Genomic DNA, 27476 nt, shown 5'->3' on the forward strand with positions numbered 1-27476 from the left:
CTATAAATGATCAAAATAATGAGAGGGTAAGACTTGATATACTGTTATCTATATCCAAAAAGCTGGCTCATAGGTTTTTGATTCATTGATATCAGTTTAAAAAATAAGTTTAATCTGTATTTTCTCCCAAGAGCTATACTTCCCCCTTCCTAATGCAGGGAAGTGGCTTCGATCCAGTACTTTTTTTCTGTTTTTACAGAAGATATCTTTCAATAACAGACTATTTAATGCATCCAAAAAGTCAAAAGTCTTAAGCCATAGTTTGTATAAAAAAATGAACACTGTCAGGCCGGCCATGGTGGCTTAGTGGCAGAGTTCTTATCTGCCATGCCGGAGACCCGGGTTCACTTGCCAGTACCTGCCCATGCGAAAAAAGAACATTGTCTCTTAGAAAACTTTTCTTACATTGTCTCTTAGAAAACATTGTCTCTTAACTTTGGCTCATATTTTTGGGTAAGCCAAAAGGCCCCCCAAAATAAGGCATTGCAACAGACAACAAATGAGAAACAATTCCTCAAAATTTTGGCCTTCAGATTCTGATCTAAGAAGCAATGATTCCAATTTCAAAATTCATTTTCATGAGTCTCATTTAGCTCCTACATGAAAACATATTTAAAGCACACAGAAATGGAAAATTAACTTCTACCTTCAGGGATAAAATTAAGACCTTTACACAAACAGAAGATTAGGATTGGAATGGAAAAGAGACTTATGAAATTTCTAAAGTCCTGAAAAGACTATAGCAATATTTGCCAGGAGTTTTCCAGGACTTCTTAAAAGAAATAGAATGCCAGGCATAGGGAAAACAGTTGAAGCAATGTACAACAGAAAACCACCCTACAGAATACAGGGCACACAACTCAAAGAGCCGAGATACATGTGAAGAATTGATAGTAAGTGCTGATTTCCAACCTGTGGCGGCTGTGTAGTGGTGAAGCGATATTCTCCTTGTTTGTCTCGACTGAACACAATTTTCCAAAGGACCATGTCAAGGAAGAAGTTCTGAGAGATATTCCAGTGAGTTAAAAACTAAAAAGGACTAAGTCATTCTTTATTAATGTGCACATTTTAAAAGGCTTATACAAAGCTGTATCATTAGTGAAAAGCATGGTTTGATTATACAGAGAGAATTTCAGTTAATACTGCAAAAACATAATAACAGCAGGACTTTTGTAACAAATATAAATTATTACAAAATCCCTAAGAAAATGGGGCTTCTAAATTTCCCACAAAATATGGTTTTTATAAGAATCCTCAGGTTTCTTCCAGATTAAAATAATGCTTATAACTTGAAGTTTTAACACAGAGTTTTACTGAGTTAATAGCTAATATCTATAAATTAGCACGATTTTATCAGGGTTCATTCAGTACAAATAATTCTTCTGAAATTAAGAATAAAAATTTAAAAATTAAGAAGGGCTGTGCAAAGGTTGCTCAGTGTTAGAATTCTCGCCTGAAATGCCCAAGACCCCGGTTCGAATCCCAGAGCCTGCAATGCCAAAAATACTAGAAAAAAAAAAAATTGGGAGATCATAAGTCTAAAAATTCTGTCTTAAAAAAAAATCATCTTATAATAAATAACATCTAAGTGAAAAGATGAACTTGTACTGTAGAAAAAGAACTTTTAAAGCTCAACATCTTGGGCGGGCCATGGTGGCTCAGCAGGTAGAGTTCTTGCCTGCCGTGCCAGAGACCTGGGTTCAATTCCCAGTACCTGCCCACACACACACACACACACCAAAAAAAAAAAAAAAAAAAAAAAAAAATTCAACATCTTGGGCATGTTTTCTAAGTATCCATAAAATAGCAAAAATACATTTCATTGGACAATTAACAAAGGTCAGAACATAATTTTCATGATTACCATTGTATTCTGAATTTAAATACCAAATTTTCATGATTACCACTGTATTCTGAATTTAAACACCAAGTCATCCATGAGAAGGAAAAATGAAATTAAGCAAGATTTCTCAGTCCAGAATTATTATTAAAGTACACATATTTCCCCACAAATTACCTTAATCTAACTTCAAAAGCTGGCTGCATGAACTCCTACTTAACTATTACATCTTCTTTCCATTTCTTATATTGCTAATTTAGGAGTGAATTATAATAGTTATTCTAAGAGCAGAAAAGAAATTTATTAATAAGCAGCAAAGAAGAATTTGCCAGCTCCCTGTCAGCAGATGTTGACTTAAAGGCAATCATAAAGGGAGGCTCATTATGTAATATACAATAGATCAAATTGTACTTCACACTCTTTGGAGGCCACTCAAAGTAAATATCAAGGAAGAAGTTTCAGTAATCAATGCTGAGATTAGGTTAAGTCCACAATGGCTGTTATTTTACACTTTTAATAAACTCTCATGATTACTGATATTCACTACATTTATGGGGAAAGCCCCCATTTCTGCCTTTCCTTCCTTGGAAATGGGAGATTTTACTATGTATCATAGGACCAAGTCTGACTTCATGGCCTGATTCACCAGTATATGGACTGCCAGGATACCAAACTTCTCTCCTTTCTAACAATCACTATCTTTTGCTATTTCACTGCTTATTAACTCCAATGTGAAATGAGTGCAGGTAAGTCATATCCTTTATTATGACTGCTATCAATTAACTGAAAGTCAGAAGAGAAGGCTAAATGAATTTGGCTAGAACGAAACTGAGAATCTCTGCAGGTTTCTACAATGTTGCTTGTCCTCTTCCTTCTACTCCCATCAAATCACCAAAAAATCCCAAAGCAGCAAGGTGGCCATGTGATTATCTGAAATGCTTACCTCCACCATGATAGACACGAAGGCATTGACAAGAACAATGACAAGCATAGTTACACGCCACCGGTACGGTACACACACTATCTGTAAGACAAAAACATGAAACGTTAAAATTGTAGTATCTATTCATTTACTTATTTAAACATTAAATGTTTAAAAACATTAAAGTTAAAATTGTAGTATTGCAGAACATGGTTGCTAATGTAGTATTATACAATAATTTCCAATTTATTGAATTCCTACTATGTACCAAGCCCCTTTACACATATCATCCACTTAATTCTCATGACATTTCAAGATATCTACTTTTCAGATGAAAAAGCTCAAAGTTTTAATAACTTAGGTTTAAAAATACATATTACATGGCTGTGCTTAGCCTCATTTTCTCAGACTCAAAAGCTTATACCCCACTAGATAATGGATTTCTAACAAGTTTATTTTATTTTTAAAATAAAATACTGGCTTGGGCAGGCCACAGTGGCTCAATGGTAGAGTTCTCACCTGCCATGCCAGAGACCCGGGTTCTGGTCCCGGTGCTTGCCCAAGCAGAAAAAAAAAAAAGCTGGCTTTAAACAATAAGGCAGATATCAACCTAATAATGAAATATTAGTGAAAACTACATTGTTATAAAGACAAATTCACAAAACTAGACATATTAGTTTAAGAAATGCAATACAAGTTTTCACTTTAAAATCTGTCATTAATTTCTAAGGCCTAATAATAAGAGAAAAAAATCCCATTCCTACATTCATCCTTTCAATCAGCAAATATTCACTCAGTGCCTAAGATACTGTGCTATGTGCAGGGGAGTGAAACGTCAGTAGGTCTAAAGTTCAGCAGTGAGAGCAAGGCTGAGGATATAAAGTTTGGTATCTTTAACAAATCGATGGCAACTGAAGTCGTGACTGGGGGTGAGATTATGCAAGTGTATAGAGTGAGATGAGGGATAAGGACAGAAATATAAGGAACATTAACATTTACAAAACAGGTGAAAGAAGTGGAATTTCAACAGAGAATAAGAACGAGGAGCCAGAGAGGTTAACGGGAAATGGGAACAATCTAAGTCTCCAGCAAAACAGGACTGGTTAAATTAACTATGGAAAAATTCCTACAATGGAATACTTATTGCATGGGGCTAATAAACCAAAACCTGACAATAACATACAAGAAAGGAAAATTACAAGTCTGATCTCACTCAACCACCTAGAGGCAAAAATCCTAAACAAAATCACAGCAAACCAAATCCAGATACAAAAAGTAATTCATTAAAAAAAAAAAAAGGTAATTCATTATGACTTATTCTAGGAATGCAAAATTAATTCAAAATTTAAATATCAGTCAACTGTAATTCACCACATTTATCAGGGAAAAAAACCTGTGTGATCATTTCAATAGATGCAGAAAAAGAATATGTATTAGAAACCTACAGCAAACATCATATTCAATAGTGAAATATTAGAAACACTCCCTTTCAAGTCAGGAAGACAAGGATACCCATTATCAGTACAACCAATTTATTAAGGCACAAAATAATAAAGAGACAGTATAAGGACTGAAATGTCAGAAAAAGAAAGTTTGTCATTATTTATACATGATGACTAAACAGTTGTATAGAAAGCTCCAGTGAATCTACAAATTGTTAGAGTAACGTTTGACAAGGCTGCTGGATACAAGATAAATATCCCGACTAACGGCATTTATATACACTACATAAAAGATTTAGAAAATATAATTTTAAATAGATATTTATCAGAGGAACAAAACCTATAATACTCCAAAGGATGAATCTAACAAAAAAAATGTGTAAAAACCTTTCAGGTGAAAATTGTCAGACTTTACTGAAAGATATTTAAGAGGACCTAAAGAATTAGAAAGAGATATTGCTCATGGATCGGAAGAGTAAATCAATTCTCCCCCAAATTTATTCATAAACTCAATTTAAATCTAATAAACATTCCTAGAGGATTTCCCTGGTACGTAACATGCTAAAGTTAAAGTGTATACGGAAAGGAAAGGCTCAAGAACAGTCAAAAAGATCATGATGAACTACAGTACAGGCTGGGGAGTGGGGTTGGGCTCAACTATACACGAAAACTTCTTATGAAGTCAGTAATCTGAACAATGTGGTACTGGCACAGAGTAAGACAAAAAACAAAAACAAAAAAAACCTAAAGGACAAAACATAGAGTACCCAAACAGGCTAACAGCAGTATGGATGGAAAAGTGAAATAGGGGAGGGGTAGCTCTGAAGATCAGTCAGAAAAGATGTACTATTCAACAATTTTGAAGCAAATGGATATTCATAAGGAAAAAAAGAAATTTGATCTTCATTTCAAAAGCTACACAGAAAATTAATTCCAGATGGATTAAAGACTAAATGTGTAAGATGCATATCTTTATAACCTTGAGAGAGACAAGTATGCTGAGCTAAGAAGACACAAAAAGCAATAGCATAAAGAAAAGAGTACATACATAAAATTCTATAAGAATAGTGACTAGGGTGGGCCACGGTGGTTCAGCAGGCAGAGTTCTCGCCTGCCATGCTGGAGACCTGGGTGTGCCCAGTGCCTGCCTGTGCAAAATAAGTAGTAAAAAGATAGTAGACTACACTAGAGAAACCTGTTTATCCTTAGTGGTATACCAAAGTGGGGGCGGAGGGCGGGGAAGGAGTATTTTAGCATTGATTCTGTTTAGAACTGCCAGCACATTGTGATGTTAAAATGCAGATGGACGTTTAGTGGGCTTTATTATTGTTTTAAAAATTCTCTACAGCAATGTTACTACCCTTTACTGCTTGTACTTAAGGTGAACCATTCCCACCCTCATCCTCTGGTAGGCCACTGCTTATATTCTTACGTTAAGAGAAAGGAAAAAGAATGTTCATGGCAACATTGTAAATACAGCAAAAGACAACTAATTGCTTATCTACAGAGAATGGAATAGTATATAGCAGGGAAAATGAAACACATGTATCAAAATGGATGAAACTTAGAAATTATATGGGGGGGGCGAGTCACAGAAAATTAAAGATAGCAAGATACCATTTCACAAAGTCCAAAATACTATCTTTTATAACTTCATACATATATGGTAAATGAATAACTAAAAGCAAGAGAATGAGGGAAAACAATAAAATAGTGGTTCCCTCAGAGTATTTAGGAGAAGATGTACAAGGGTGCCTTCATAGTATTGGAAATGCTACTATTTTTTTAGTTTGGATGATGCACTCATGGGTGTTCATTTTATTGAGCCTAACTTAAATACATGTGTGCATATTCTTTCGTGTGAATCAAATAGTAAGTCTTAAATTTTTAATGAATGGATAAAGAACTAAATGGACAGTGAATAAAAGGCAGCCTGTGTAAATTCTTCAAGAAGTAGGTGGTAAAGGACAGAAGAGTAACAAGAGCTATGAATATCAAAGTTTGTGAGTTTTTTGTTTTTTTTTTTAAAAGACCAAAGGACATGTAATTTGATTGCAGACCAAGGAATATGGGAACAGAAGGAAAGACTAAAAAAAAAAACAAGTACAGTTATTTTAAAGGGCATCTTTGGGTTAGCATAACCCAAAATAACTTGGGAATCTTGGAATCTTGGGAAAGTTGGGAAGAAAGGAACCTGGAAAAAGTAACACAAATTGTTTAGAGTTTCTTTTCCCTGATAACATAGGAGCAGAGGAGAGGGATAGACCTTAAGCCCTCTCAGCTACTCAGAAGTATCATTTGACTTTGTTACGATTCCATCTAATTTCTATTACTATCTTACTAATGTTATCTCAGCGATTATAAACCATCAGACAACCAATAATAACTGATGTGCCTATGTCTTACCTGAAGAACCTGGTCAACAGAGGCAACTGGATTCAACATGATGAATAATATGAAAACATATAAAATAATCACAGACAAAACAAAGAAATCTGAAAAAAGAAAGGAAAAAATTAAATTAGGAAGTTCCTTAAAATAAAAAGGTATACAATAATCACTGGTACCACACAATCGCCAGTCCTAAATTTGACTCTAAATACTTCTTAGGTTGATGAAATACATAAAGTATATGCTCTATGAGTTTTCCTGGAGCATGAGGCATTGCTCAACGCCATCCAAAAGACTCATGTAAGTGATGTGATGCTACAGATATTTAAAGTCCATTAGCTTTAACCCTATAAGTACTTCAGGAAATAATCAGCACTTATAAAATAAGATGTATACCTTTATAGGCATTTATCTCTATTTCCCTCAGATAAGATACTTATAAGATAATCAGGCCAATTATATATATATATACATATAAAACACAAATAAGAAACTGGACTATATATGGCAAAATGAGGTCATTTAAAACATGTCTGAAATGATCATTATTATTACTGAATTATTATTGAAAGTAAAAATCTGAATAACACTTATTTTCAATATTATGAATTCAGTATACATACATCCTAAACAGAGGCTTTCTATCTTGAATTTAAGTATATTTCTTTTAACTGAATCCATTTTTTCACTGACTTCCTCTGTGGAAATATTTCTACATTTTTGCACAGAAATATATTAGCCTGAAGCCCAAGGATGAGTTGATCTACTTTTAAATAAGGCATAGTTATGGTTTACTGGGTATGGCAAATCCCATCCAAAAGTTCTCTATATCACTTGTCTTGCTCAAAAATAATCTCCCTGCTCGTGGTCATTTTGTTAAGTGTGTAAGTACAGGTATATACATATGCATATACAGGAAACCTTTGTACAATAAACCATAAAAATGGCTTGAAATTTTTCCAACTATATTGATAGCTGTGCTGGTTTGAAAGGAAGTATGCCCCCTAGAAAAGCCATATTTTGATCAAAATCCCATTTCATAAAGGTGTAGTAGTCCCTATTCAATACTGCATGTTTTAAACTGTAATTAGATCATCTCCTTAGATGATGTGATTTAGTCAAGAGTGGCTGTTAAACTGGATTAGGTGACGACATGTCTCCACCCATTTGGGTGGGTCTTTGGTTTACTGGAGTCCTATAAAAGAGGAAACAATTTGGAGAATGGGAGATTCAGAGAGAGCAGAGAATGGTGCAGAACCATGAAGCAGAGAATCCATGAGACAGCATCCTTTGGAGATGAAGAAGGAACACACCTTCCGGGGAGCTTCATGAAACTAGAAGACAGGAGAGAAAGCTAGCAGATTACGCCGTGTCCGCCATGTGCCCTTCCAGCCGAGAGAGAGGCCCTGACTGTGTTTGCCATGTACCTTCTTACTTGAGAGAGAAGCCCTGAACTTCATCAGCCTTCTTGGACCAAGGTAACTTTCCCTGGATGGATGCCTTAGATTGGACATTTCTATAGACTTGTTTTAGTTGGGACATTTTCTCAGCCTCAGAACTATAAACTAGCAGCTCATTAAATTCCCCCTTTTTAAAAGCCATTCTGATTCTGGTATATTGCCTTCCAGCAGCTAGCAAACTAGAACAATAGCCCCAAACATTTTTCCTTTTTTCTTCTGGTTGAGATAATTACAAGTTCCTAATTTGAGGATGACTTCAAACCTTCACCAAGACCACAAGTAACCAAAAACCTTATCATGAAGCCTTCAGATGGATAAAGTTAGTTAATAACCTATTTTATGAACCATAAGTGAGGGGTCTTAGTATTTTTAAATGGTAGAGTCGTGGAGTCATCTGTAAACACAGACTTTGTTATCATAACAGTTTAAATTATAGGCATCTGATACTTGTTTTATAGGAAAGACATTATACCTAAAGGCTTATACTAAAAATTATATGAACATTCATGTCAAAAATGAGGAAATTTTTTGAGTCACTGACACATAGGATGAAAAAACTAGAGACCCATGTTAGATAAAAAGTAATTTTCCTAGATTTTTTGCTTAAATATTCTACTAAATTACAAACAAACAGGAAATGTAACATTCTTTGCAATAAATGCAATAACTAGGACTTCCAAGAAAATGGCCAATTAGAGTAGCTCAAGATTAGCTCTGCTCCACGGAAAAGTTAGAGAAGGGACAGGAAGGCAACTGAGGCTGCAATTCAGGAGTGCAGCTGACCCAGAGCCTTCTGCACCCCATTGGCAGCCCTGGTTGCAGAGGCCGAGGAATTGAGAGGCAGAAAGCTGGAACCTGGCGCAGAGACAGGAGTGCATGGAAGGGAACACGAGACTAGGAAGTAAGCCAGGCCACGTTCCTTGAGTATGTTACCCTCACCAGTGCAGCCCCATGACTGGCAACTCACCCCACACCCCATGCACCTGAACCCCATCACCCTCTCCCTTTTCCCATGCTCCAGGCGCTCCACTCCACCAGCTCCCAGTACACATACCCGCCCCACACCCCCACCCCATGTGTAGCCCAACCCACCTCTCCTGCACACCTCCTCAGTACTACCTCCCCTTCCCTGTTCCCTGCAGGCTATTGCCAGCACATAAAGGTTGCACACACTAACCTCCATACCTAGGCTACCCCTGCCTCCCACCCATAGTGTCGCACAGCCTCACACCCTGCGCCCCCATCCCCCCCCGCCTCAAGCTCAGCGCATCCGTTTATTGCAGTCTCAGCCCCCTGCATGTACACGGGCTCCCAATCACATCATTCAGCTCTGGGAACTGCACTTTATAACAGTCTCAAAACCACACATGCTCACAGCCTTCAGCCTCACTTCCCAGCTCTGAGAAAGTACCGACCTGCACAGCCAAGTCGCAGCTTCCCCCAATCCAAGAAGGCATAACGCCAACCAGCTGCCACAGCTCTACGTATGGGCACAAAGGGCCCAGTGCCTTAGATCAGCGCATATCAGGGTTATGGCCCCCAGATCGGTGCACCCACACAACTATATTCTCCCTGGCTGCTGGGCGCCCACATTCACAAGCATCAGTGTAACATCCCCAACCTGTGCCCATACCTGCCCTGAAACAAATCACCACACTGAGTGCTCCACCCTGTGCTCTGCTCCCTGCTGTACAACCATCCCCAAAACACAAGACCTTAGACTATTGAAAGAAACCAACTCTCAAAGTAAATCAATCAAGATAACTACATGCCACAAAGACAGCAGAAGATCACTAAGCATATCACAATGCAGACAGATACAGCCCTGCCTAATGAGCAAATTAAAACACCAGAGGAGACATAGACATTGGAACAACTAATCAAAGATGTTCATATGGCTCTACTTAATAAAATAAATGGGATAACAAATGACATAAAGGAGATCAAGAAGACAGTAGAAGAGCACAAAGAGGAGTTTGAAAGAATAAATAGAAAAATAGTGGAAATCACTGAGATTAAAGACTCTGCTGACCAAATAAAAACATACTAGAGGCACACAACACCAGATTTGAAGGGAGAAGAAAGAATAAGTGATATAGAGGTCAGGATAATTGACTTAAAAGACTCAAAACCGCAAATGGCCAAAAAGATGGAAAAAATTGTATGGGAACTATAGATAAAACAAAGCACACAAATATAAGAATCAGTGGTGTCCCAGAAGAGAGAGGAGTAAAAAGCTAGGAAGAGTAGATGAGGATATAATGGGGAAAAACTTCCCAACCCTCATTAAGGATATAAATGTATGAATCAAAGAAGCCCAAAGAACTCCAAGCAGAATAAATCCAAATAGGCCTTCCCCAAGGCATATTCTAATCAGTCTGTCAAATGTTGAAGATAAGCAGAAACTCCTGAAAGTGGCAAGAGAAAAACAATCTACTACATACAAGGGAAAACAAGTAAGACTGAGTTCAGACTACTCAACTAGCACCCTGGAGGCAAGAAGGCAGAGGTATGATATATTTAAGATACTGAAAGAGAAAGACTTCCAGCCAAGAATTCTGTACCCAGTGAAATTGCCCTTCAAAACTGAGGGAGATATTAATGTTTTCACAGAGAAAGAGTCCTGAAAGAATTTGTCAACAAGAGACCGGCCCTACAAGAAATACTAAAAGGAGTTCTGTCAGCTGAAAAAAAAAAAAAAGACGGGAGAGGTAGGTCTGGAGGAGCACAAAGAATTGAAGAATACCACTAGGGGTAATTTAAAGAACAAAGAGAAAGAGGGAAAAGAATATATAGATCTGACAAATAAAATAAAAAAAGATAAGATGGTGGAATCAAAAAAGGCCTTTTCAGTAATAACTTTGAATGTTAATGGACTAAACTTACCAATTAAAAGATACAGACTGGCAGAATGGATTAAGAAACATAAACCAGCTATATGTTGCTTACAAGAGACTCACCTTAGACACCAAGATACAAATAGTTTGAAAGTGAAAGGATGGAAAAAAGATTTCCCATGCAAGTAGTAACCAAAAGAAAGCAGGAATAGCTATACTAATATCGGACAAAACAGACTTTAAATGTAAAGACATCATAAGAGACAAAGAAGAACACCATATAGTAATTAAAGGGTCAATTCACCAAGAAGATATAACAAACATAAATGTTTATGCTCCCAATCAAGGAGCTCCAAAGTAATGAGACAGACATTGGCAAAACTGAAGGGAGAGATAGATGTTTCAACAATAGTAGGAGACTTCAATACACCACTCTCCTCTATAGATAGAACAACCAGACAGAAGATCAACAAGGAAATAGAGAAGTTAAATAATCTGACAAATGAATTTGACCTAACAGACATATGTAAGTCATTGCACCCCAAAACACAAGGTTTTACATTCTTCTCTAGTGCTCATGGAACATTCTCCAGGATAGATCATACACTAGGACAGAAAACAGGTCTTAATAAATTTAAAAATACTGAAATTATTCAAAGCACTTTCTCTGATCACAATGGGATAAAGCTGGATCTCAATAACCACCAAAGAACAAGAACATTCACAAATGTATGGAGATTAAATAACACACCTTTAAACAACCTGTGGGTCAAAGAAGAAATTGCTAGAGAAATCAGTAGCTATCTAGAGATGAATGAAAATGAGAATACAACTCATCAGAACTTATAGGATGCGGCAAAGGCTGTGCTGAGAGGGAAATGTATTGCCCTAAATGCGTATATTAAAAAACAAGAAAGAGCAAAAATTGAGGACTTAACAGCAAACCTGGAGGAACTTGAGAAACAACAGCAAACTAACCCCAAAGCAAATAGGATGCAAGTCAAGATGCTGGTAAGTTGGGTGAAGAACACTTCCTTTGACGTGTGTGTCTTCTTCTGTAAAGAATGTTTACATGGCTTCAACCTCCTCCACCTCCTCCTCCCTTCTCCTCATTAAAGTCACTTCTTTTAATGTTTGAATGTGTTATTTTAGAAGAAAGGAAACTGTAGTAGATTTTGCACATGCATTCTTCCAAAGTGTTAAATATTCTCCACAAAAGGGTCAGCTGTCATCTGTCATTGTCAAGATTACTAGCCAATTTGTTGACATTTACAATGTTTTATTAGTTCTGTGTTTTTGTTTTTGTTTTGCAATAGTCTGTCTTACTCTGGAGACAAATGGGGAACTGTGCCTTGAGGCTGGCTTTGTTTTCTAGCTCATAGATGTATAACACTAATGAACTTAACCTAATGAACAGTAACCAGTAGTGATATGTTACTTTCCTGGACAGTATTTGGAAATCTGTGGCTCTGAGCAGTATTAGGATGATTCAAAAGGCAAGCTGTTCTGGAAAGAGTGTTGAGCTCTGTGAGTCAGAGAAATAACAAAGATTAAAGCAGAGATCAATGAATGGGAGAACAAAAGAATAATAGAAAGAATCAATAAAACCAAAAGTTGGTTCCTTGAGAAAAATCAATAAAATTGATGGGTCACTAGTTCTGAAGACTGACAAAGAAAAAAAGAGAGAGGATGCAAATAAACAAAATCAGAAATGAGAAGGGGTATGTTACCACAGAGCCTGAAGAAATAAAGAGAATCATAAGAGGATACTATGATTAAGTATATGCAAACAAACTAGACAACTTTGATGAAATGGACAAATTCCTGGAGACACACAAACAAGCTATACTGACTCAGGAAGAAACAGACCTTAACAAACCAATCACAAGTAAAGAGATTCAATCAGTCATCAAAAATCTTCCTACAAAGAAAAGCCTAGGGCCAGACAGCTTCACAGGGGAATTTTACCAAACATTCCAGAAAGAACTAACACCAATCCTACTCAAACTTTTCCAAAACTTTGAGGAAAAAGAAACTCTACCTAACTCATTTTATGAGGCTAATATCATTTTAATATCAAACTGGGTAAAGAAAGGAAGAAAGGAAAACTACAGGTCATCTCCCTAATGAACATAGATGCAAAAATTTTCAATAAAATATTAGCAAATCAGATCCAACAAATATTAAAAGAATTATACAACATGAACAAGTAGGGTTTATACCAGGTATGCAAGGATGGTTCAACACAAGAAAATCAATTAATGAAATACAGCTCATTAACAAATCAAAAGGGAAAAAATCAATGATCATCTCAATTGGTGCTGAAAAAGCATTCAACAAAATTTAGCATCCTTTTCTGATAAGAACACTTCAAAAGACAGGAATCAAAGGTAACTAACTCAATATGATAAAGGGAATATATGAAAAACTGATAGCCAGCATTGTACTCAATGGAGAGAGAGTGAAAGCCTTTCCCCTAAGATCAGGTACCAGACAAGGATGCCCACTGTCACCACTATTATTTAACATTATGCTAGAAGTTCTAGTTAGAGTAATCAGGTGGGGCAAAGAAATGAAAGGCATTCAAACTGGAAAGGAAGAATTAAAATTCTCATTATCTGCAGATGATATGATACTATACTTGGAAGATCCTGAGAAATCTACAGCAAAGTTACTTGAGCTAATAAACAAATTCAGCAAGGTAGCAGGATATATGTGCAAAGATCAGTAACATTTCTATAATAAGCAATGACATAGCTAAGGAGTCAGTTAAGGAAAAAATTCCATTCAAAATAGAAACTAAAAGAATCAAATACTAAGGAAAGAACTTACCTAGGGAAGTAAAGGACTTGTACACAGAAAACTACATAACATTGCTAAAAGAAATCAAAGGAGATCTAAATAGGTGGAAAGACATTTCTGCTCATGCATAGTAAAGCTAAATATAGTTAGGATGTTAATTCTCCCCAAATTCATCTACAGGTTCAACACAGTACCAACCAAAATTCCAACAACAACTTTGAAGATTTGGAAAAGCTAACTACCAAATTCATCTGGAAGGGACAGAGACCCCGAATAGCTAAAAGCATCCTAAAAAAGAAGAACAAAGTGGGAAGATTAACATTCCCTGACTTCAAAACCTATTATAAAGCCACAGTGGTCAAAACAGCATGGCACTGGCACAAAGACAGAAGCACTGACCAATGGAATTGAATCAAGAGTACAGAAATAGACCACCAAATCTACGGTCAACAGATTTTTGACACAGCCCCCGAATCCTCTGAACTGGGACAAAATAGTCTTTTCAATAACTGGGCATGGAAGAACTGGATATCAATAGCCAAGAGAATGAGAGAGGACCCCTATCTTACATACCACACAAAAATTAACTCAAAGTGGATCAAACACGTAAATATAAGAACTAGCATCACAATGCTTCTAGAAAAAAAAAAATGTTCAGGGAGGGGAGGGGCCAAGATGGCGGCTTAGCAATGTAGGCGTTTTAGTTCATCTTCCAGAACAACTACTAAATAACCAGAAACAGAACAGAACAGCTCCCGGAGCCACGTCAGTAACTGCACACACAGTGTACCCAGTCTGGACCAGCTGGACCGGCTGTGAGCCTCCCCAGAACCGTGAGTTCCCCAAGTTGCAGCAGCCAGAGCCCCTCCCCCACAGGAAGCTTCCCAGAGGGAAAGGAAAGAGACTTTAAACCTGGTCAAGGCAGAGGTCGCTCATTGGGCTCATGGAAAAAGAGGAAAGGGGAGGAAACTGCGGTTTTAGTGTTTCTACGGAGACTAGGCAGCGTCTGGATTGAGCAGCAGGACTTCACAGGCTGCAACTGCCCCAGGCATAGGCAGAAACGGGCTACATTCAGGGCTTGTTCCCGCCTGTGCCTTCCCCAGGGGAGGGGTGAAGCCTAACTCAGGTGGAATCCCTCCCTCAAGGAATTCAGACACCAGGGCTTGGCAATTTGAAGCCATTAAAATCAGCCTACAACCTCTTCTATATCTCCACCACGCCCCCAGCAGGGAGAGTCTTCCAAAGTTAAAGGAGCCGTAGCATCTTTTGCTGGTGGGACCCGCAGGGAGACAAGCACCACATACTGGACAGGATAAGAAAAACAGAGCCCAGAGACTTCACAGGAAAGTCTTTTAACCTGCTGGGACTCACCCTCAGGGAAAACTGACACAGGTGACTCCCTGCCCCTGATACGAGGCCAATTTAGTCTGGGAAAACCCGGCTGGAGTCTATAATACCTATGTAGACCCTCCTAAGGGTGGGGAGGGAAAAGGCACCATATAAGCAGGGCAAGAAACAAGAAAACAAGAACTGAAAAATTATCCTCTGTTAAACAAAACCTAAGCTAGAGGTCCAGAAAAAGCTGAACTGAAGGTCAAAGAACAGATAGACAACAAAGTCATCCAGCAAGAAAACCCTAGGTAAGAGAAGTGAAAGCAATCCCCAGAATAAACTAAATTAAATGTCTAGATGCCAGCAAAAAATAACAAATCACACCAGGAAAATTAAAGATATGGTCCAGTCAAAGGAACAAACCAATAGTTCAAATGAGATACAGGAGCTGAAACAATTAATTCAGAATATACGAACAGGCATGGAAAACCTCATCAAAAAACAAATCAATGAATTGAGGGAGGATTTGAAGAAGGCAAGGAATGAACAAAAAGAAGAAATGGAAAGTCTGAAAAACAAATCACGGAACTTATAGGGATGAAAGGTACAGTAGAAGAGATGAAAAAAACAATGGAAACCTACAATGGTAGATTTCAAGAGACAGAACATAGGATTAGTGAACTGGAGGACGGAACATGTGAAATCTGACAAGAAAAGGAAAATATAGGGAAAAAAATGGAAAAATATGAGCAGGGACTCAGGGAACTGAATGATAATATGAAGCGCACATGTTGTGGGTGTCCCGGAAGGAGAAGAGAAGGGAAAAGGAGGAGAAAAACTAATGGAAGAAATTGCCACTGAAAATTTCCCAACTATTATGAAAGACCTAAAATTACAGATCCAAGAAGTGCAGCATACGCCAAAAAGAATAGATCCAAATAGACGTTCTCTAAGACACTTACTAGTCAGAATGTCAGAGGTCAAACAGAAAGAGAGGATCTTGAAAGCAGCAAGAGAAAAGTAATCCATCACATACAAGGGAAACCCATAAGACTATGTGTAGATTTCTCAGCAGAAACCATGGCGGCAAGAAGACAGTGGGATGATATATTTAAATTACTAAAAGAGAAAAACTGCCAACCAAGAATTCTATATTCAGCAAAATTGTCCTTCAAAAATGAGGGAGAAATTAAAACATTATCAGACAAAAAATCACTGAGAAAATTTGTGACCAAGAGACCAGCTCTGCAAGAAATACTAAAGGGAGCATTAGAGACAGATATGAAAAGACAGAAGACAGAGGTGTGGAGAAGACTGTAGAAAGAAGGAAAATTAGATATGACATATAAAATACAAAAGGCAAAATGGTAGCGGAAAGTACTACCCAAACAGGAGTAACAGTAAATGTTAATGAATTGAACTCCCCAATCAAAAGACATAGATTGGCAGAATGGATTAAAAAACAGGATCCTTCTATATGCTGTCTACAGGAAACACATCTTAGACCCAAAGATAAACATGGGTTGAAAGTGAAAGGTTGGGAAAAAATATTTCATGCAAATAACCAGAAAAGAGAAGGAGTAGCTATACTAATATCCAACAAATTAGACTTCAAATGTAAAACAGTTAAAAGAGACAAAGAAGAATACTATGTACTAACAAAAGGAACAATTCAACAAGACATAACAATCATAAATATTTATGCACCAAACCGGAATGCCCCAAAATAAGTGAGGCAAACACTGCAAACACTGAAAAGGGAAATAGACACATCAACCATAATAGTTGGAGACTTCAATTCCCCACTCTCATCAATGGACAGAACATGTAGACAGAGGATCAATAAAGAAACAGAGAATCTGAATATTACAATAAATGAGCTAGATTTAACAGACATTTATAGGACATTACACCCCACAACAGCAGGATACACCTTTTTCTCAAATGCTCATGGATCATTCTCAAAGATAGACCATATGCTGGGTCATAAAGCAAGTCTCAACAAATTCAAAAAGATTGAAATCATACAAAACCCCTTCTCAGATCATAAAGGAATGAAGTTGGGAATCAATAATAGGCAGACTGCCAGAAAATTCACAAATACGTGGAGGCTCAACAACACACTCTTACACAACCAGTGGGTCAAGGAAGAAATTACAAGAGAAATCAGTAAATATCTCGAGGCAAATGAAAGTGAAAACACAACATATCAAAACTTATGGGATGCAGCAAAGGCAGTACTAAGAGGGAAATTTATTGACCTAAATGCCTTTATCAAAAAAGAAGAAAGAGCAAAAATACAGGAATTAACTGTCCACTTGGAAGAACTGGAGAAAGAACAGCAAACTAACCCCAAAGCAAGCAAAAGGAAAGAAATAACAAAGATTAGAGCAGAAATAAATGAAATTGAGAACATGAAAACAACTGAGAAAATCAACAAAACCAGAAGTTGGTTCTATGAGAAAATCAATAAGATTGATGGGCCCTTAGCAAGATTGACAAAAAGAAGAAGAGAGAGGATGCAAATAAATAAGATCATAAATGGAAGAGGAGACATAACCACTGACCCCACAGAAATAAAGGAGGTAATAACAGGATACTATGAACAACTTTATGCTAATAAATACAACAAAGTAGATGAAATGGACAACTTCCTAGAAAGGTATGAACAACCAACTTTGACTCAAGAAGAAATAGAAGACCTCAACAAACCAATCACAAGTAAAGAAATTGAATCAGTCATTAAAAAGCTTCCCAAAAAGAAAAGTCCAGGACCAGACGGCTTCACATCTGAATTCTACCAAACATTCCAGAAAGAATTAGTACCAATCCTGCTCAAACTCTTCAAAAAAATTGAAGTGGAGGGAAAACTACCTAATTCATTCTATGAAGCCAACATCACCCTCATACCAAAACCAGGCAAAGATATTACAAAAAAAGAAAACTACAGATCAATCTCTCTCATGAATATAGATGCAAAACTCCTCGACAAAATTCTAGCAAATCGAATCCAGAACACATTAAAAGAATTATACCTCATGACCAAGTAGGATTCATTCCAGGTATGCAAGGATGGTTCAACATAAGAAAATCAATTAGTGCAATACACCATATCAACAAATCAAAGCAGAAAAATCACATGATCATCTCAATTGATGCAGAGAAGGCATTTGACAAGATTCAACATCCTTTTCTGTTGAGAACACTTCAAAGGATAGGAATTCAAGGGAACTTCCTTAAAATGATAAAGGGAATATATGAAAAACCCAGAGCTAATATCGTCCTCAATGGGGAAAAACTGAAAACTTTCCCCCTAAGATAAGGAACAAGACAAGGATGTTCATTATCACCACTGTTATTCAACATTGTGTTGGAAGTTCTAGTCAGAGCAATTAGACAAGAAAAAGAAATACAAGGCATCAAAATTGGAAAGGAAGAAGTAAAACTCTCACTGTTTGCAGATGATATGATACCATATGTCGAAAACCCTGAAAAATCCACAGCAAAACTACTAGAGCTAATAAACGAGTACAGCAAAGTGGCAGGTTACAAGATCAACATTCAAAAGTCTGTAGTGTTTCTATACACTAGTAATGAACAAGCTGAGGGGGAAATCAAGAAACGAATTCCATTTACAATTGCAACCAAAAGAATAAAACACTTAGGAATAAATTTAACTAAAGAGACAAAAGACCTGTACAAAGAAAACTACAAAAAACTGTGAAAAGAAATCACAGAAGACCTAAATAGATGGAAGGGCATACCGTGTTCATGGATTGGAAGACTAAATATAGTTAAGATGTCAATTCTACCTAAATTGATTGACAGATACAATGCAATACCAATCAAAATCCCATCAACTTACTTTTCAGAAATAGAAAAACCGATAACCAAATTTATCTGGAAGGGCAGCGTGCCCCGAACTGCTAAAAGTATCTTGAGGAAAAAAAACGAAGCTGGAGGTCTCACGCTGCCTGACTTTAAGGCATATTATGAAGCCACAGTGGTCAAAATAGCATGGTACTGGCATAAAGATACATCTATCGACCAATGGAATCGAATAGAGTGCTCAGATATAGACCCTCTCATCTATGGACATTTGATCTTTGATAAGGCAGTCAAGCCAACTCACCTGGGACAGAACAGTCTCTTCAATAAATGGAGCCTAGAGAACTGGATATCTGTATGCAAAAGAATGAAAGAGGACCTGTATCTCACATCCTATACAAAAGTTAACTCAAAATGGATCAAAGATCTAAACATTAGGTCTAAGACCATAAAATAGCTAGAGGAAAATGTAGGGAGATATCTTATAAATCTTATAATTGGAGGCAGTTTTATAGACCTTACACCTAAAGCAAGAGCACTGAAGAAAGAAAGAAAGAAATGGGGGCTCCTCAAAATTAAACACTTTTGTGCATCAAAGAACTTCATTAAGAAAGTAAAAAGACAGCGTACACAATGGGAGACAATATTTGGAAATGACATATCAGATAAAGGTCTAGTATCCAGAATTTATAAACAGATTGTTCAACTCAACAACAAAAAGACAGCCAACCCAATTATAAAATAGGAAAAAGACTTGAACAGACACTTCTCAGAAGAGGAAATACAAATGGCCAAAAGGCACACGAAGAGATGCTCAATGTCCCTGGCCATTAGAGAAATGCAAATCAAAGCCACAATGAGATATCATCTCACACCCACCAGAATGGCCATTATCAACAAAACAGTAAATGACAAGTGCTGGAGAGGATGCGGAGAAAGAGGCACACTTATTTACTGCTGGTGGGAACGTCAAGTGGTGCAACCGCTGTGGAAGGCAGTTTGATGGTTCCTCAAAAAGCTGAATATAGAATTGCCATATGACCCAGCAATACCATTGCTAGGTATCTACTCAGAGGACATAAGAGCAAAGACACAAACGGACATTTGCACAGCAATATTTATAGCAGCATTATTTACAATTGCAAGGAGATGGAAACAGCCAAAATGTCCATCAACAGACGAGTGGCTAAACAAACTGCAGTATATACATACGATGGAATATTATGCAGTTTTAAGACAGAATAAACTTATGAAGTATGTAATAACATGGATGGACCTAGAGAACATTATGCTGAGTGAGACTAGCCAAAAACTAAAGGACAAATACTGTATGGTCTCACTGATATGAACTGACATTTTGAATAAACTTGGAATATTTCATTCATAACAGAGACCATGAGGAGATAGAAATATCTATTGGGTAATTGGAGCTGAAGGGACACAGACTGTGCAATAGGACTGAACACAAAAACTCAGAAATGGACAGCAGAATACTACTTAACTGTAATATAATTATGTTAAAACACTGAATGAAGCTGCATGTGAGAATGATAGAGGGAGGAGGGCTGGGGACATAAATGAAATCAGAAAGAAAAAAAAATGTAGGGAAACATTTTCAAGACCTAGTAATAGGAGGTAGCTTACTAAACTTTACACCCAAAGCACATGCAACAAAACAAAAAAATAGATAAATGGAAACTCCTCAAAATCAAATGCTTCTGCACCTCAAAAGACTTTGTCAAAAAGGTGAAGAGACAGCCAACTCAATGGGAGAAAATGTTTGGAAATCACACATCAGACAAATAAAATGAGATAAATAAAATCAAACAAAGGTTTGATTTCCTGTATATACAAAGAAATCATACAACTCAACAACAAAAGAACAAACAACCCAATTATAAAATGGGCTAAAGGTATGAATAGACATTTTTCTGAAAAGCAAATACAGATGGCTCAAAAGCACATGAAGAGATACTCATTTTCACTGACTATAAGAGAAATGCAGACCAAGACTGCAATGAGATACCACCTCACACCTATAAGAATGCCTGCCATTAAACAGGAAACTATGAATATTGGAGAGGATGTAGAGAAACTGGGACACTTATGCAGTGCTGGTGGGAATATATAATGGTGCAACCACTAAGGAAGACTGTTTGGCAGCTCCTTAGGAAACTAAATATCGAGTTGCCCTATGACCCAGCAATAGCACTACTTGGTATATACCCAGAAGAGCTGAAAGCAATGACACAAACAGACATTTGCACACCGATGTTCATAGCAGCATTATTCACAATCGCCAAAAGATGGAAACAAACCAAATGCCCATCAACGGACAAGTGGATCAACAAAACATGGTACATACATACGATGGAATATTATGCAGCAGTAAGACAAAATGACCTCCTGAAACACATGGAAAGATGGATGAGCCTTGAGGACATAATGCTGAGCAAAATTAGCCAGACACAAAAGGATAGATACTGTATGATTCCTCTTTTACAACCAGCATAAAGGTATAATCAGAGGTTTATAATACAGAATACAGAGGACTTAAAGATACATAGAGGCTAGATATGGGTGAACTGTTAGCTAATGAGGTTGAACGCCAATATTAGGGAATAGACAGGCATGAAGGTGATTCTCTAGTGGGTCCAGAAGTTATATTATCATATTGAAGATGAACAAGATTGAAAGGGGTTGTATAGACCTATATGTCCCCCTGATTAACACTAGAAATATGAATGAGTTCTCATAAGAATTACTTCAGAGGTATGAGTATGCTATGAGCTATGATCAAAAGTAAACCATCATCAAAAAAAAAGCAAACCACCAGCACTACCACAGCAACAGCAGAGGTAAAGAATGGGGTGAGGAACAAGAGTTAAGAAGAGGTTTTGATTTCCTATCTGGCGAGGGTGTGTTTATTGGTTTTCCATCTCTTTGGAACAATGAAATTATCTAAAATTGAGAATGTTGATGGACTGTGGACTTTGGGCCTTCTACATGATTCCTGATGAATGCAGGTGCCTGAAAGATGCACTGACAGAGTAGGTTGGCAAATGATGGTGTATACTTATGAACGAAGGTTGTGCTACAAAAACGAACAACGGCATGAGGCATGCAACGATGTGAATGAACATATGGGACATTTGGTGAGACAAAATACGCCTGAGTCAAAAAAACAACAATGGTACGGTCACCTTTAGAAAATGCTTATAAGAAAACAGTGGCCTAAATTGTAAGCTTTTAGAACAGACACATTAAGTCCAGAATGGTGATTATTATTTCTGGATTTTGAGAGGCTGTTTTATATATGTAACCTGATATTCAGATTTAAGAACGAAGCCAAACAGTTTGGGGTTAAATTCAGAACATAGGGGTAAGAAAGGCAGTGTCTATATTTTAGAACCACACATATTGTTTGAGACCAATGGAAGAAAGGTTTATTTGATCTGAAATTTTCTGTAGTGCATAATCTTATTTAACCTATCTGCATAGCTCATTTGAACAACTGAAACACAGGAAGCACAGAATAAGACAGAGATCCTTTAATCCTGTATAGATTATCATAATGCCTGGAAACATACTAGAGTATATGAAGCAGATAATCAAAAAGTATTGGCATAGTCCCCTGGGGGAGGGGAGAAAAAATATGGAACTATTAAACCTTACCATCAGGGACTCCCCTGACACTGTGTCAAATGTTAGGGATAGTCAAATCAGTAGACCATGCCCTTGATCATGAGGCTTACTTTTGTGAAGCTTATGTAGGTAGTGGAGAAGCTTAGACTACCTACAGGTATGCCTAAGAGTTACTTCTGGAGGAGAGCTTTGTTGCTCATATGTGGCCTCAGTCTCTCTAAGCCCCAACTCTGCAAGTGAAGTCACTGCCATCCCACATACATGGGACTTGATATCCAGGGGTGAAAGTCTCCCTGGTGACGTGGGAGAGGACTTCCAGGAATGAATATGGCACTGTGGGATCAACAATTACATTCTGACCAAAAGGGGGGAAAGAAATGTAATTAATAAAGTATCAGTGGCAGAGAGAGTTCAAATAGAGTTGAGAGGCTACTCTGGAGGCTGTTCTTACACAAGCTTCAGGTAAATCTTGCTACCTATCATAACCTGCCAAACCCCAACTGGGACCATTCCAGCCAATCCTAAACAACACCTAGGGCAATATATAAGATTCCACAAGGGTTCCATGCACTAGAGTAACTTTCCAGAAACCTACAGCCTCCAGATGGGTCCCTGGCCCAGGTAAGTCCTGAAACCTAGCCCAGCCTCTCTGGAACATCAGATACTTCCATCTCTCTATCCCATATTAGCGAAAGACCCTTCCAATAAGAAAAAGTTAGAATGGCCATAGCCCAAACACCCCAAAAGTGAGGGATGGAAAGATCAAAGGTGATGGTGGAGTTATACCATGAAGATAGGATTTAACAAATGAATATGAATGCAGAATCATTAAACTGATATCCTTTTGTCTCCAGTATCTTAGAGCAGTTAGAAGTAAAAATATAAAATTGTGGAATTGTAACCCACGTCAAACTCTGAAATATGTTCTGCAACTAAAAAAAGAGGAAAAATCAGTTCATATATATATACACACACGTACACTAATAAAAACAGATTTCAATATTCTTGATATTTATATTTGAACAAATATATCTATCCAAGAGATAAGGTAATATAACCTGTCCTACAAATACCAAGTAGCAGTAAAGGACATAATGTGAAAACATTTTGTAAACTCTAACACAAGCTAGAGATTCTAATAGTTGTTATTCTGTGACATATACCAAAATCTGTAACCATTCATTTTGCCAACAAGACCCCTGACATTCTTCAGAACTACAGCAAAAGAATGTCACTCACTCTAAAATACTGTAAAAGCCTAAAGCCCCAAATGAATAAAAGACTATTTTATGTTCTGTATATTAATTAGTACAATCTCAATTTTAAAACTGGCAATCTATATATACAGTAAACTGATTTTTCCCATAAATCTACTTTTGATCAACAAACAAGTGTACCACATCTCATTTATTCACCTAGCTTCCTGTGATGTCAAATTATTTGCCATAAAATTGTATTAAAGTTAATGATGCAAATGAACTTTTTCTTTCCCTTCCTCCTTCTACAGTGGCATGAAAAGATGACAGAAATGAAGAATTCCAGAGGTGAGTATTGACATTACCAGTATCAAGAAATGGAAAAAAAAAAAGGCAGCTAGCACTGCAGACCACACAAATGGAAAGTACATTACCCACTGTTCCAACTGAGTGAGAGCGAAGATATGTGAGAACCTCTATCCCTGCTTCTAATTCAAACTCTCTCTGCAATGGGATCTAGAAAGCTGAAGCCAGAGGTGATAGGAGATAAGAACTAGAATGCTGAATACTGGTATGGCTTTAATTTTCAAATTAGGGTGGCAATTATCATGAGAGTAGAAGACTACAGTAAGCATTTAAATTACCAGTTTCATTCTACTTGTGAAAATCTGTTTTACTTTGGAAAAGCATTTACAATTCTCTCTTCCAAATTATTTTAAAGAGGGAAGTACAGTAGAAATCATAATCAATGCCAAACTTACAATTCTTGTAGCAAGGTTGCCTGAAGGGTTTTCCTTTTGAAAAGGCAATTGCCACTATGAGGTACTGAAAAGTGGAGATAAAAAACACTGTGGTATTTTCATAATTTTGTATATTATGTGTATCAAGTTTAGTTTCATTGTAAAAATGTGAAGAATTCCGATCTAGATTTGTTGAATGACAAACACTAGAAAAGAAGAAGAAATTTTACATTATTAGACACAATACCCATATTCCCCCCCAAAAAAAACAATTTTTAAAAGGGACAGTAAAAAATAAAAGAACCCAATTTTACCTTAACTACCATAAACCCCTACCATAACATTCTAAAATGTTCAGACAATCTCCCTCAATTAATCAAGCAAATTAAAAATAAAATGTTTGTATCTGAAAATTTAATTTCAGAAAATTAACTTAATAGATAACTTGCAAGTTTAATCAACCAAAATGCTGTTGCTATCTTAAGTCATGAACTGTAAAGCAATCTACCCATAAATAAATAGAAACAGTTAATACTTTTTCTTTTTGAGTTTTAAAATGCAATCTCCTAAACTAGGAGTAGAAAATTTAGATATGTAAACATTTTTTAAGTTACATGTAATTTTTTTTTTCTTTTTTTTTCCGCATGTGCAGGCACTGGGAATCAAACCCAGGTCTCTGGCATGACAGGTGAGAATCCTGCCACTGAACCACCACTGCACCACCGACATGTAAATTCTGGGGGTGGGGGGGTGTATTGTCCGGGAATCGAACCCAGGTCTCCGGCATGGAAGGTAAACATTCTTCCACTGAACTACCCATTTACCCCAACATGTAAATTTTTATATAAATTTGTACACTTATATTGCACACATTATACACAGATCGACTAACTTACTCCAATCGTGGATTCCACACTGCATACCAAGGTTGCTGCTGGACCCAAAAAAACCCCAAAGATTGAAATCCAATGCAGATGATAATCTGAGACAAAACGGACAGGAGAAGAGCCCCCGATATAAGACCTGAAGGTGGTCTCTGTGCTACAAGTTCCTTCCAGGCAGGATTTAAACTCACTGTATTGAGAAGAAAAGAAGGAAAAGTTCATATCTTAAATAACCTGTTGCTATAAAAGACACTATCAGATTCATTTAGGAACTTTAAAATTATGTCCTTGTCTAACAAATCTTTAATATAAAAGAATGTCCAAAACCCAAGCCAGGTGTCATACATATGTAAATAATCCATAAGTAAATAATTTAACTTATTCAAAATAACACTAAGCCTCAGGAATAATTTTTATAATAGTCTATTACATTCAGAAGAATCACTGGTACAAGCAGACAAACACCACTACCCTTATATTTAACTACAAGTTCTTTATTTTCTGAATCCTTAATTGCAAAGCTACAATTAAAATGATACATTTTTCTTCCACTTAAGAGATCAACAAAGGTTTGAAACAACATAAACACAACACCAACAACATAAAAAATTGAGACTCTGATCACTTATCTACTTTCTCCATTCTAAAATTCCTGATTTTCCTTTTCTAATTAAGAAGTAATTTGTGAAGAAATACTTTGAGACTGTATAAACATCATGTTTCTCATCAAACTGTCACTTTTTAGCTTTAGCATCCACTGAGGATTGTTGTACTCAGTAGTTCTCAACTGGGAGTGATTCTGCTCCTCAGGAGACATTTGTAAATGTCTAGAGATATTTTTGGTTGTCACTAGGGAGTGCTACCAGCATCTAGTAAGTAGAGGCCAGAGCAACTGCTACATGCTACAATGCACAGGAGAACTCCCACAAAAGAGAATTATTGGATGGACTCTAAGTCAACTCGGCAGGTGAACTCACTGCCCTCTCTCCTATGTGGGACATGACTCCTGGGGATATAAATCTCCCTGGCAATGTGGGACAGAAATCCTGGGAGAGCTGGGGCCCTGCATCAAGGGACTAAGAAAACCTTCTTGACCAAAAGGGGGAAGAGAGAAATGAAACAAAATAAAGCTTTAGTGGCTGAGAGATTTCAAACAGAGATGAAAGGTTATCCTGGAGATTTTTGTTATACATTATATAAATATCCCTTTTTAGTTTATGGTGTATTGGAGTGGCTGGAGGGAAGAACCTGAAACTGTCGGGTTGTGTTCCAGTAGTCTTGATTCTTGAAGACGACTGTATAAACATATAATGTTTACAGTGTGACTGTGGGATTGTGAAAACCTTGTGTCTGATACTCCTTTTATTCAGGGTATGGACAGATAAGTAAAAAAATATGGATAAAAAAGTAAGTAAGTAATGGGGGGGACAAAGGATAAAATAAATTGGGTAGATGGAAATACTAGTGGTCAGTGAGAGGGAGGGGTAAGGTGTATGGTATGTATGAGTTTTTTCTTTTTTTAAATTTCTTTTCCTGGAGTGATGCAAATGTACTAAAAATGATCTTGGTGATGAATACACAACTATGTGATGATATCCTGAACCACTGATTGTACACCATGTATGGAATGCATGTTTGTGAAGATTTTCCAAATAAAAAAAAAAAAGCAGAGACAGAGAGAAAGAGAGAGCATTATCTGGCCCAAAATGACAAAACCAGTTGAGAAACCTGGTCTAACTCCATCACTCCAACTATATTGATTAACATTTTACTGTAAGGAAGAGCTTCCCCTTCTCTCCCAATTATTTATTAATTTTTATTGTGGGCACACGGATTTTTATTTTATTTAATGGGCTGTATTCTATTATCCTCGTTATATTCTGATGATATCACCAATATGGTTACAACCACCATATTGTTTGTTGATACATTTAGAGAAACACAATATTAATTCTATGATGCTTCTGACAGAAATTAATAGCCTGATTCTAAAGAGAATCCATTGGACAAACCCATATTATATGGCTTACACTTATAAATCTCATGGTCCACAGGCCCAAAAAGGGTTGAGGCACATTCCAGATTAAAGACTAAAGAGACATGACAAGTAAAAATGAAATCTGTGAATCTGTACTGAATCCTGGACTAGAGGAAAAA

At 37.0% G+C, this 27476-nt stretch overlaps 1 protein-coding gene across 6 annotated transcripts in view; it reads right to left on the minus strand.

The window, feature by feature from the left end:
• Positions 1-27476, minus strand: part of ATP13A3 (ATPase 13A3) — a 134650-nt gene that overhangs the window by 9238 nt on the left and 97936 nt on the right. For 5 of the 6 annotated variants that reach the window (XM_077117915.1, XM_077117914.1, XM_077117912.1 and 2 more), the window contains 5 exons: positions 25332-25509; positions 24457-24641; positions 6611-6699; positions 2784-2864; positions 913-1002 (listed from right to left, as the gene is read on the minus strand). In XM_077117915.1, coding sequence (XP_076974030.1) covers positions 913-1002; positions 2784-2864; positions 6611-6699; positions 24457-24641; positions 25332-25509 — 623 coding nt within the window. The remainder of the gene's footprint in view (positions 1-912; positions 1003-2783; positions 2865-6610; positions 6700-24456; positions 24642-25331; positions 25510-27476) is intronic. The other variant, XM_077117911.1, reaches the window with a different exon arrangement.

Source organism: Tamandua tetradactyla, chromosome 10 (genome assembly GCF_023851605.1).
Source record: "Tamandua tetradactyla isolate mTamTet1 chromosome 10, mTamTet1.pri, whole genome shotgun sequence".
NCBI lineage: Eukaryota > Metazoa > Chordata > Mammalia > Pilosa > Myrmecophagidae > Tamandua > Tamandua tetradactyla.